General features: G+C 51.5%; 1 protein-coding gene across 9 annotated transcripts in view; it reads left to right on the forward strand.

Annotated features, from left to right (window-relative positions):
• The window catches only part of IQSEC1 (IQ motif and Sec7 domain ArfGEF 1), a 456,568-nt gene that overhangs the window by 384,897 nt on the left and 60,227 nt on the right, over window positions 1-11,444 (forward strand). For all 9 annotated transcript variants that reach the window (XM_049863199.1, XM_049863206.1, XM_049863200.1 and 6 more), the window contains one exon: window positions 5,865-6,159. In XM_049863199.1, the coding sequence (XP_049719156.1) occupies window positions 5,865-6,159 (295 nt within the window). The remainder of the gene's footprint in view (window positions 1-5,864; window positions 6,160-11,444) is intronic.

Below are 11,444 nucleotides of genomic sequence, written 5' to 3' on the forward strand. Positions count from 1 at the left end.
CCTAACCATGTCTGCCCAAGGGAGAAATCTGCTCTGTCCTCTACTCGTCAGCCTGTTGGAGGTTTGAAGACAGGATTCCTATCTCCCCCTGGGCTACTTTCCCCTGGCTGAGCAGTCTCAATTCTGGGTGGGAGATGGTTTCCAGACCCTGTATACTGTAATTTGGAATTGGCAAATGGAATTCATCTCTTGTGCCAGCAGGGATCTGCTGTCTGGAGTGCTGGGTGGAAGGAGGGTGCCTGTGATCGATAAGCGATGTCTGCCACAGGCAAGGAGTAGGTATCTGGGAGCAGCCACAAGTCCATGTTTGCTATCGCAGCTCTGGGAGGTAGGTTGGCTCTGGGAGGTAGGTCGCAGCGCCCAGTCTTCTGCGGTTATCTGACTACTTTAGCAGACAGCAGGACTGTTTTAGCTTCTGGCTTTTTTATTAATTCATCTTCATGACTGGCTTATCAGCTACATCAGTGGCATCAGTTCACATTAAACTTGTGGTCAATGGAAAAATTCCTGAATCTTTTTCAGAAGAATAGCCATCAAACCAGATCTTTTCCCATTTTGACATTGCCACTATATGGATATGTAATTAATTTACATCAATCCGTTGTTGTTGGGCATTTAGAATATTTCTGAGTTTTTATAATTAGAAACAACACTGCGGTGAAAATCCTTGTATTTACCTCTTTGCATGCTGGTCTTATTTCCTTAGCATGAATCTCTAGAAAAGGGATTGCTGGACCACATGAGCTTCTTGTGAGAGCTCTGGGCAGTAGCCATCTAACTGTCATAGAATGTTCTAGAGACTCTAAACTGTCAGGGAATGTTCAGGGGCTTGGAACAGGTACCCTACCCCATTCCTTGATTTGCATATGGCCCAGGCTGTATGAGAGGGAGATCGTGAATTCCAACGTGCAGTTGAGGACCCTGGGATGTTCAGTATTGTCTGGTGGACTGGAGCTGTGGGAGAAGCTTCCTCAAAAGTGCAGGGTGGAGATACTGAGCTCCTGAGGGAAAATCTCCACAGGTGAAGAAGTGGTGTGCCTAAGCAGCTGAGCTCTGGAGGGTGGAGGCAGTGATGGTGTCAGGTTCGTAGGGCTGGGCCTCGCTGCTCCCAAACTCTGGGGAAGCATGGACTTCATCATAAAGCAAAGATCTATGTCACTAGGGCATCAGCCCTTCTGCTGTGGGTGCCCCCCTGTAAGGAGGGAGAAGGTGACTGCTCTGATTACAAATGACAGTTCTTCCTTTCTCCAGGGAGTCTTGGGTTGTAGGGTATTGCTGTCTTTATGAGTTCAGCCAAAGGATAGTCAGTGTTACATGATTTAAATTTGATGATTATTCCTAGCTAATACTCTGAAAAAACTGCCAGTTTATATTCCTACCAACCATGTCTGAGGCTGCCTGTTGCTGCTTATCCTTGTCAAGACTAAGCATGTTCACTTAAAGAAGATTAATTTATCTTTTTGTTTATCAGTTCTTTGTCTCAAATTAAGAAGAGACTCTCTTTTAGTGTCCAAATACTCTGTAGTTTCTGATGGACCATCAAGAACTGATAAACTCTGGCTCAGGATGGGTTCTTTAGCCCCATAGGACAATGCATACTCTGCGAGCTTTCATCTGCACATTTACAGGCAAAACCCCTGTGGAGCCGTGCTGGTTGCAGTAGGATGGCCTGCCCATTTCCTCCCTATTGTGGTGGTTTGAGATTGGTTTTTATTTTGGGGTGTGGAAAGGCTGCCACATTGTACAACTCAAGGGGCACCATTCACATAAACTCAGCAGGATTTGATGACTGATTGAATTGGTGGGTGGGAACTGGCTGGGGGGAATGGCAGATGTGATGACACCCAGGACCCCTGGCTGGGTCACTGGGTGGGTGCGGGTACTGCCTCTAAGATAGGGAAGAGATAGGGCATTATGTTTGAGCACATTGGGCATGAGATGCCTGCAGATGCCCAGTGGAGAGAGAGTGTGTGTGTGTGTCTGTATCTGTGTCTGTGTCTGTGTCTGTGTGTGTGTGTGAAGAGTGTGTGCTCCAGGCCTGGCACACAGCAGGCTCTAGAGAAATGCCCTCACTCAGTCAGCACGGATTTCTTGAGCACCTATTAGTGGACACGTATGTCCACACTTGCAAAACATCATTAAGCAAACCAGGCAAATAACCCTACCCTCTTTGAGCTTATGTCCTGATTTGGGAGATAGATAATAAACAAACAAATAAAAAAATGCTAAATGCGTTATACAGTATGTGACAAGGTGATAGAGAAAAAATACAGCACAGTAAGGGATTAGGAATGTGGGGGCGGGGTATGGTTTTTAAATCAGGTGATCAGGGTACGCATTCTTTAGAAGGCCAGATTGAGTAAGGACTTCAAGGAGGTGAGGGTGTAATCTATGCAGATAGCTGGGAGAGCAGCCAGTGCAAAGGCCCTGAGGTGGGAGCCAGCCTGACACATTGGAGAAGAGGAAGAAGGCCAGTAAGGCTGGAAGAGAATGAGCACAAGAAGGAGCTGAGACGAGGTCAGACCAGATGAAGCCTTGAAGGACCTTTCGAGGATGATGTCTTCCTTCCTAAGTGTGATGGGGAACAGAGGAGGCCCTTGGTCGGTCTTACGTTTTGACAGGACCGCTCTGACTGCTGGGGAAGTAGATACTGCGGGGCCAGAGGAGGGGCTGAGGACAGGGCAGGGGCCCAGTGAGGTAAGGCGATGGTGGCTGCGCTGGGTGCTGATGAGGAGGCAGATTCTTGAAGGCAGACCTGATTGCGGGGGGCGGGAGGAGGGCAGTGAGCAGAGAGAAAGCTGGAGTTGCATTCGTGGGTGAAGGGGAAGAGTGAGGGTGGTTGTCAGACCACATCTCTGCCTGTAGAGGATGGCCGGGCCCTCTCCCAAGCACGCTTTGGAACCTGCTGACACAAGGGCAGGAATCCTGGGTTGGTAAAAAAAAAAACAACCCAGAAAGTTCTTGCCTCCCCACAAGTGCCTCATTCCCCAGTAATATCCCTCCAAAAGTGCCACTCCCCTTGTTCCCAGAGCCTCCTTCCCTAGCGGGTAACACCCCCTTCAGTGTCCTGACCCTAACCCCAACCATTTAGGTCTCCAGAATGCCGTGACCTCATCCAGCCCTTCCCCACTACAAAGTGACGCCTACCCTTGGGGTTCCTTGGATGCCACCTGCTCCTCTTTCTTTAGCCCCTCAGCCCCACACTCTGCTGACTGGAAATAAGAACACCCCCTCGGATTCACAGCAGCCCAGCCCATACCTCTGCTCAGGGTTGTTTTGAGGCCAGATAAGAAAGGGCTTGGTGGAGGATCAGACCCCTTGCAGATGTGAGAGGTAGAAATTGTTCACTTATTCTGGGCTCGTTGGAGCATTAGGGTGAGGGTCCCAGCCACCACCCTCTGGCTGAGCCACCTGACAGTTCAGAAGCAAAATGTTGGGCACTCGCCCAAGGGCCTGGAGGGAAACTGCTTGTCAGTCACCCTGTTTCTGCGAACTCAGGGTTATGATCCTATTTTAAATTCTCTTCTTGTAAGTGGAGCCCTGGCTGTGTCTCTTCAAGGACGAGAGATCTTGTTTCCTGTCAGCCTCTTTCTTAGGCAAACACATTCGGCCCCTGACTAAAACATTTCCACTTTGGGGAACGGGTGTTTGGAAACACTTCCTTGTGGAGCACTAACAAGCTGCAAAGAGAGGCTTGGACAGAGGGAGCAGGGAGGAGCTGTGGTGGGGCAGAACAAAGAAGGAGGTCCTGAGATCCTACAGCTGGGGGTGGGATTTTCCTCCAGCTCATCAGTAAATTGAGGATTGCCTGGAACTTCCCCACGAGGATTCAGTCAACCTTTCATACAGCAGACATGTATGAAGGCAGTGATTTGTTTATCATGAGGAACTGTCCAAAGCATCAGAAAAGAATGGGAGAAATGTAAGATCTGCCTATCCCCCCATACCACACGTACACCTGGTCTGACCTCATCTTGGCTCCTCCTTCCCTCCTTCCCGTTCATTCTCTTCCAGCCCCACTGGCTTCCTTCCTCTTTACCAACATGTCAAAGGAAGCTGCTGGGTGAGTGGGTGGGGAGTACAGGGGAGGGAGCTAGGCAACTCTTTTCAAGGGTGGTATTCTTATACACCTTGAAGGCATCAGGCCCTAACCCTCTTGTTTTGCTGAAACTGAGGCCTTGACACGAAAGGTGACCCACCTGATCCATAGCCAGTTTGTGGCAGAGACAGGCAAAGAACTGGCTCTCTTCCTCAAAGAAGGACTTTGTCACGACTTCACCCCTGATGAATGGATTGGTTGTTGTTCATCACAGGAGACCCACTGCTTGTCCCCAGAGGCCAGAGCCGGTGATAGGAACGGAAGTCCTGTCCTATTCTTAAACTGTAAGCTGGAAAGCCAGTGCTGAGATTTGCAGCCTTGGCCCGGCTCAGGGTGGAATTAGAATCAAAGGGCAGGCTGCATTCTGTTGGGCTCCGGTCAGCTGGCATGGTCCTGGCTTCTTCTCCTCCAGCTTCCTTCCCAGCCCCCTACTCCAGGCTTCTAGGCAGTGATGGGGGAGGGGGACTCTCCCAAGGAGTTGGTGAACAGTTCCATGCTCTGACCTTGGCAGTGGGGCCCCGCCAGGAGGTGACAAGTGGCAGGAATAGAAGCAGGGCTGGGCTGGGGTGAACGAGTCGGCCCAGGCTGCTGGATGTGAGGCATTCCTACTTGGTTCTGAAGATGGGGACTATTAAAGAAGGACTCCAGTCCAGGAGGGGCCTGCCTTCCCTTCCGTCTCTGCTGTGGCCTCAGGGTCAGAGGATCTTTAAAGCCCCTTCTAGCCCTGAGGCTGAGGAAAATGATAATGGGACAGGGAAACCTCAGGGCAACCAGAGATACTACCAGAAGTCATGTTAGCATTGCATAAATTCCTCCTTCCCTGTTGTCCTACACTGAAAAACAGTCTGCAGTGGAAACCAGTGTCTATAAATGAAAAGGGTTGCTAAGTTCAAGCTTGGGATAAGTAAGTCAGCCAGTCCCTCTCCTCCCCATCTGTTGGCCCTGCTCCCCCTTGATGTCTGGAGACGTTGAGAGGGATGTTGTATGGGGTGAGTTAGGGGACAAGGGTTGGTGAGGCGGAGTGGGAACATCATCGTGGAAGACCCACCACCTTGGGCTGTAATCCTGATTCTCCTGCTTATGACTTGGGTGGTCTTGGCCAAGTATGTCTACTTTATGGGCCTCAGTTTCCACTCCTGCAGAGGGTTCAATAATGCTTCCTTCACAGATGAGTTTTAAGATTTAGTGGTTATGTATAGCATCCACACAGTGCCTGGCCACGAGGAAGTGTGCAGTAAAGACTCACTTTTGTTAATTACTGTAAAGGAAAAAAAAGGTAACAACTCAGTGTTGTACTTCATCCAGCAGTGTGGGTGAAGGGAAGAAGGAGCTAGGGTCCATTCAGTTAGCCAGCAAATTCTGACTGCATACCTGTGTGTACAGCCACTGCCCTGGGTGCTGCAGCTACATCAGAGAACAGAGGGGACAGAAGGTCCTGTCCTCTGGGAGCTGACATTCTCATGTTGGAGAATGAAAATAAGCAAAATAAATAAGGTAAGATAGGTTGATGTTAGAAGGTGGTCCGTTCTACAGAGAGAAGTGAGTCTGAGTGAGGCAGGAGCCTTGCAAGGGTTCTGGGTCCCTGTGGCAGCCTGTGGGCGTCAGGGAGGGAGAGTGAGGGCAGAAGCAAGGACAATGGAGTTGTCCGGCCCTCCAAGAAAGTGTGGGGCTGCCTCTTGATGGTTGCCCCCACCCACCACCCACACCCTCTGAACCCTGGACTCTGGTTCCCCACTCACAGTTCCTGCTTCTCTCTCCTCTGCAGCGTTGAGGGTGAGGCGCCTAGCAGTGAGACCGGCACATCGCTGGACAGCCCCTCAGCCTACCACCAGGGCCCCTTGGTGCCCGGCACCAGCCTGAGCCCAGACCACTACGAGCACACGTCGCTGGGGGCCTATGGGCTGTACTCGGGGCCACCGGGGCAGCAGCAGCGCACGCGGAGGCCCAAGCTGCAGCACTCAACCTCCATCCTGCGCAAGCAGGCCGAGGAAGAGGCCATCAAGCGTTCGCGGTCACTCTCTGAGAGCTATGAGCTCTCCTCGGACCTGCAGGACAAGCAGGTAGGCAGGTCCCAGCCCCTTGGTCACAAGGGGACACACGGCAAGGCTGCTCTGGTCCACCCCAACCCAGGCAGCTCTCAGACCCCTGTGGGCTTTCACCCTCCCTGAGAGACTGGACTGTGAGTTATGTGGGTATTTGCTAAGAATGCGGCCTTTACCTCAGCCGAGCTCTACCTCTTGCTCCTGCTGGGAGCCTCTAGCCCTGGCCCTCCTGGCTGAAATGCACTCAGCTCTTTGACATTCCTTTCTAGGCAGTTGCTCAGAGTCCCTCTAAATGAAGTCTTTTCCTCTGCAGTGGTTCTCAGAGCCCTTGTGGCCAGGGCCTGGGGGCCGAGAGGGGTGTCATAATGCCAGAAGGATACCCAGGTCACATGGCCGCAGAGGGTCTGTAGTTCCAGCCAAGGACTGAATGTTGGGTAGGATGTGAGTCTGAGTGAAGGAGCCCAGTAGGAGGGAGGGAAAGAGGTAGGTGGGTTAGTTTACAGCATAAATAGCACAAGCTTTAAAAAGCCAAGCCTGGCCCCAACCCTAGAGGTGAGGTTGCTTATTATATCCCCACAGGTTTACAACTCCATGTTCAAGTGGGCATCAGTATCACTGAAGCCTGCCCGGGGCCCAGTGGGTGCTTCTAACTACTACCTTCCCCTGCAGGGCCTCGACCCCATGTGGCAGAGCAAGAATGGTGCGTAGCCGGGGTGCTTGGCTGGGCTCAAGGAAGGACCAGGAGTTGAGGAGACAGAGAAAAGTCCCTGTTCTCTGGGGGTGAAGGTGGCAGAGGAAGGGAGAAGTCCCAGGGGAGGCAGAGAGAACTCACTCTGAGTCCCTCATAGTCAGGCACCTAGTAGGCACGTTACTGTGAATGAGAAGGTGAACTTGTGTGTGAGTGAATGGATGGGCGAACAGGTCGCTTAGCAGTGTCTCAGGCTGTGTGAGGCTTCTCTGGTGGAGAGCTTAGGCCACAGGAGATGCCCTGGGCTGCCAGGAAGCAGCACCACAAGTCCACAGGGCCCTGTTTGTCTGTTAGATTTTCCACAGCTCTGGGCTGTCTCCTCATAAGTGCCAGGCGGCCACCTCTGCCCCGTACAGATGCCCAGACCCTGTGCTACAGAAGTCTCCTCACCCTTCATTCCTGCCCATGTCTACCCTGTGCCAGGTCTGCCCTCTGTTTGCCCCCTGATCTTTCTCTGTCATTCAAGGAGCAGAGGTCTGGGCCTAATGTGGCCTCAGTTCCTTCAGAGACAAATGGGGGTGCTGCCTGGGATGGGTCTCTCTCCTGACAAGGAGCCTCCCTCTGCACTCTGCTCACGGTGTTGCCCTGTGACTTTGGACAGCCCCGCCTGCCTTAGCTTTGGCTAATGGGGACCAGCAAGGGGCCAGAACCCAACGACAAATGGCCCGTTGTCAGGCTGTGGAGGAAGAAAGTCCCCTTCACCCCGTGGCACTTGGTCCCATGGCCAGGCCAATGGCAGAGGAGAAGAGCCTCTGTTGCCTTTATCAGTTGTACCCAGATCCAGAGTGGATCAGAACAGTTTATAGTAAAAAACATCTGCAGCAGGACCGCAAAAATAAGAATGAGAAAGGTTAGACATAATAGAGGGCTGTGGAGATGATTATATGGTTAATACGGGCTTAATGTGGCTACAGCTGTTCATTTCATTCTCTGCACGTTAGCTGCATGCCCACCACGCGCCAGACTCTGTGCTGGGTGCTCAGGAGTCAGCGGTGAACCAGATGAGGCCCCTGCTCACTTGAGCTGACATTGTGGAATGGAACTTGCTGAAATCTTTGGCATGTCTCTTAACCTGCATAAGCCTCAGCCTCCTTGCCTCTGAAGGGGCTGACCTCACCTCTTCCAACATCTCCAAAAATGTTTTCCATTAGACAAAGTGTGCCATGGCCGGAGGCTTCCAGGGCCAAATTGTGGAGCAGCAGACAGACCACAAATGAGTTAGCAGTAAAGAAATGATATAATTTCAAAAGCGATCCCAGCTCCAGAGGGGAAGGAAATAGAATGACCGTAGAAGGTGACATTGGATGAGGGTCAGGAAGACCTCTCTAAGGTGGCATTGGAAGGGGTGCTTGAGGAACGGGTGGTATTCCAAGAAGGGTAACAGCAGGTGCAAAAGCCCTGAGACGAGAGTGAATTTGGCCTGCCTGAGACACAGAGGATGACAGGGAATGGGTGGTGGAGAGGGAGAGGGTGGAGGTGATGTCAGGGCCCCTGAGCTCCTGGGAGTCCAGGCAGAAGTGGGAATAGATTGCATGGAAATTTCCAGGTAAAACTAGGGTGCCTGATTCTACGAAGTCCCATTTTAGTGCAAGGAGCCACAAAGGAAGTCACACGCATTTTCCTTCTGACCTGTGGCCCTCAGCACCTTCTGGTAACTTCCTGTTGTCAGTGAGGGCAGGAGATCTGCAAGACCAATCAGGCACCTTGTCCAGAGTGTTCCTCTTGGTTCCTCATTCTCTCCATTTGGATGTGTCCTTTAAAGGGGCAGTGAGGTGGCCTGTTGGGAAAGCCCTGGTGAGGGCGTCTAGCTGGGCAAGTCCCTTCACCTCACTGGGCCTCCTTGTCTTCACCTGTGATATGGGGATAGTTTCCCCCTTGAGATGAGAAATTGCTGTGGGCATTAAGTGAGGGTTGTGGTCCCTGGCACACACAGCGGGTAAGCAGATGTTAATTTAATTCCCTCCCCTGAGTCTGAATAAAGTTTTAAACTGAGCCTTGGGTGAGTGCCAGCCTCAAAAGAACAGCCACAGTGAGTTTGGGGATGAGTTAGGAGCAAGCTCCAGTCAGCACGTATCGTCTTGGGGGGTGGGGAAGGGGTGGATAGGAGAGACTGAAAGTGGCTATGGCGGGTAGACACAGAGCCCACTTCTGCCTGGTGAAAGCCCTCCTCTCCCCTACCACATTGATTTGGAGAGAGGGTCTCAGGCAAACAGGGCCATTGCCTGGTTTGCAAGGTCCAAAACTAGCTGAGGAGAAAGGCTCTGGAATGAGCTCTGGGCTGGAGCTGATGGCCCTGGCATTTGTGACGTCCCCACCCAGAGCTAGTGTAAGGGGCCCAGGACCACATTCCTTTGCAGGCAGAGAGGAAAGAGCTTACCAGAGCTCAGCCTTGGGCCCGTTATCAACTCTGTGGGCTTTCAGAGCTTCACTGGCAACCCAAAAAATAGAAACTCTGCTTACAGATGCGGAAGTGAGGTCATCTCTTTGGATGGTGTTCAGTAACTTCAGGGCAAGGGAATAACAGAACCACCCTGGCCGACTCTAGGCCTGGCTGGTCTTTAAAAAGTAATTTTGAATCCCCATCCCCTGCTATTCTCTTCTGCAAAGAGGCGCTCTGCCCAGCCTGTGTTGCCTCTCCTGTGGGACATAGGAGAGCGGATGCATTCAGTGTTTGGGGATCCAGGAGAGCCCCTGCCCGTGCTCTCTGGGCCTGTATTTTACTGGTATCCCTGAGACGGGTTAGCCTCTTGGAGCTAGGCATACTCTTGTCCAGATGCAGGTGACGTGCCAACTCGCTTTCCAGAGAGATTAGCAGAATGTGAAGTCACTTACCCAGTTCCTCGGCTGGAGGTGAGAGGCTCAGGCCCTACTATTCCCACGTTACTCTCTCCTCCTGACTCAGGCCCAGTCTTTATTTTGCTCAGTGTCTGTTTAGCTTTTATTTCAGTTGTATGTTTGTGTGTTTATGTGTCTGTCTGTTCTCCCTGACAAACTTAGCTTCTTGAGGGTAAGAACCTAGTCTCTCCACCACCAGACTCGGTGTGATTCTTGGCACATAGCAGGCAGGTTGGACCTAGACTCCTGAGGACCCAGATCTTTTCTCTCTGCCTGCTTTTGGGCACCTCAGGTGCCTGCTATGTCCCTGCAGCCAGAGAGAGGTGTGGCTTGGTGGAGAAGCCAGTGCCTTACCTTAGCTTTTCCTCAGCTCCCTCAGACCTGGCTCCAGTTGCAGAGGTGTGTTTGGTTTTCACTTAGGAACGAGGCACAGGGAGCACCCCTGGGGCTACGCTTCATGTTGGTGGCCTCAGAACTCCGGAGTCCACACATCACCCTGGGAGACACTGTGCCAGACAGAGCCTGAGAGCTTGTCTGGTCTCTCCCACCCCTGGTGGCAGCTCTGCCCTCTCAGAATGCTAGCTCTCCACCCTGTCTCCAAACTCACAGAAAAGACCATTGCCCTGTGGTGGGAGGGGAAGAACTGCCTCTGGAGTCTGGAGTCCTCTGTGTGTGTGTGTGTGTGTGTTGGGCCTCTTCTCCAGTCCTCAGCTTCCCTTTCTGTACGGGGAGGGGAGGGGAGGGTTGAGGGCTTTACAAACTGTAATTGCTTCCCAGAAAGGCAGTTGAAGGCCTTCCGTCCTAGCTGCCACTTTGCTTGGCACATGCTAACTGCCTTGCATCTGGCCTGGAAGTATTATCCCTATTTTACAGATGAGGAAACTGAGGAACTGTGAGGTTCTGGGGCTCATCCAAGGTCACATGTGTAACAAGGGGGTGGAGCCAGAATTAGAGCCCCGGCATTGGCTTTGAAGTCTGCTCCTTAGCACAGTGTTCCTCTCAGGCCTCCCTGAAGTTCGGTGACCTACCCCTGCAAGGCTACCAAGGGCTGCACTATACCTCACTTATCGACATGGTTAGGTTCCAAAGACTAGGTCGTTATGCAAAAATTGGCATTAAGTGAAAATTACATCATTACATAACTGCCAAATTACATCATTGCAAAACTGCCAAATTACATCATTACATAACTGTGAAACCACTGAAAATCATGGCCCAGTCAAGTTGACACGTAACCTTAACCATCACAGCCAGCGTTGCCCTCGCCTTGCACCTTGGTGTTCGTTACTGCACCAGATAGTCAGATAATAGATTTTTTAGTGTTGTCATAAATGCAAAATGTTGCATAATGAGATAGTCGTTAAGTGAGGAGTAGGTGTACTTATGCAATAGAAAGGAAAGAAGTCTGGAAGCATGAGGCCAGTGCTCAGCGCCCCAGGAACTTGCTGAATCTTTGGCAAGTCTCTTAACCTGCATAATCCTCAGCCTCCTTGCCTCTGAAGGGGCTGACCACACCTCTTCCAACATCTCCGAAAACATTTTCCATTAAACACGGTGTGCCATGGCCAAAGGCTTCCAGGTCCAAAGAAGTGAGAAGTCCTTGCAGGGAAGATGTAGTTGATTGTTGTTATTCGTGGCACTTCTGTTCCATGAAATTCTGCAAAAACTAGATTAGTGAATACCAAACCAGCTTTGTTCCACCTTGGCCGGAAATTCTTCA

The sequence above is a fragment of the Elephas maximus genome, chromosome 20, assembly GCF_024166365.1.
Source record: "Elephas maximus indicus isolate mEleMax1 chromosome 20, mEleMax1 primary haplotype, whole genome shotgun sequence".
NCBI classification, from domain to species: Eukaryota; Metazoa; Chordata; class Mammalia; order Proboscidea; family Elephantidae; genus Elephas; species Elephas maximus.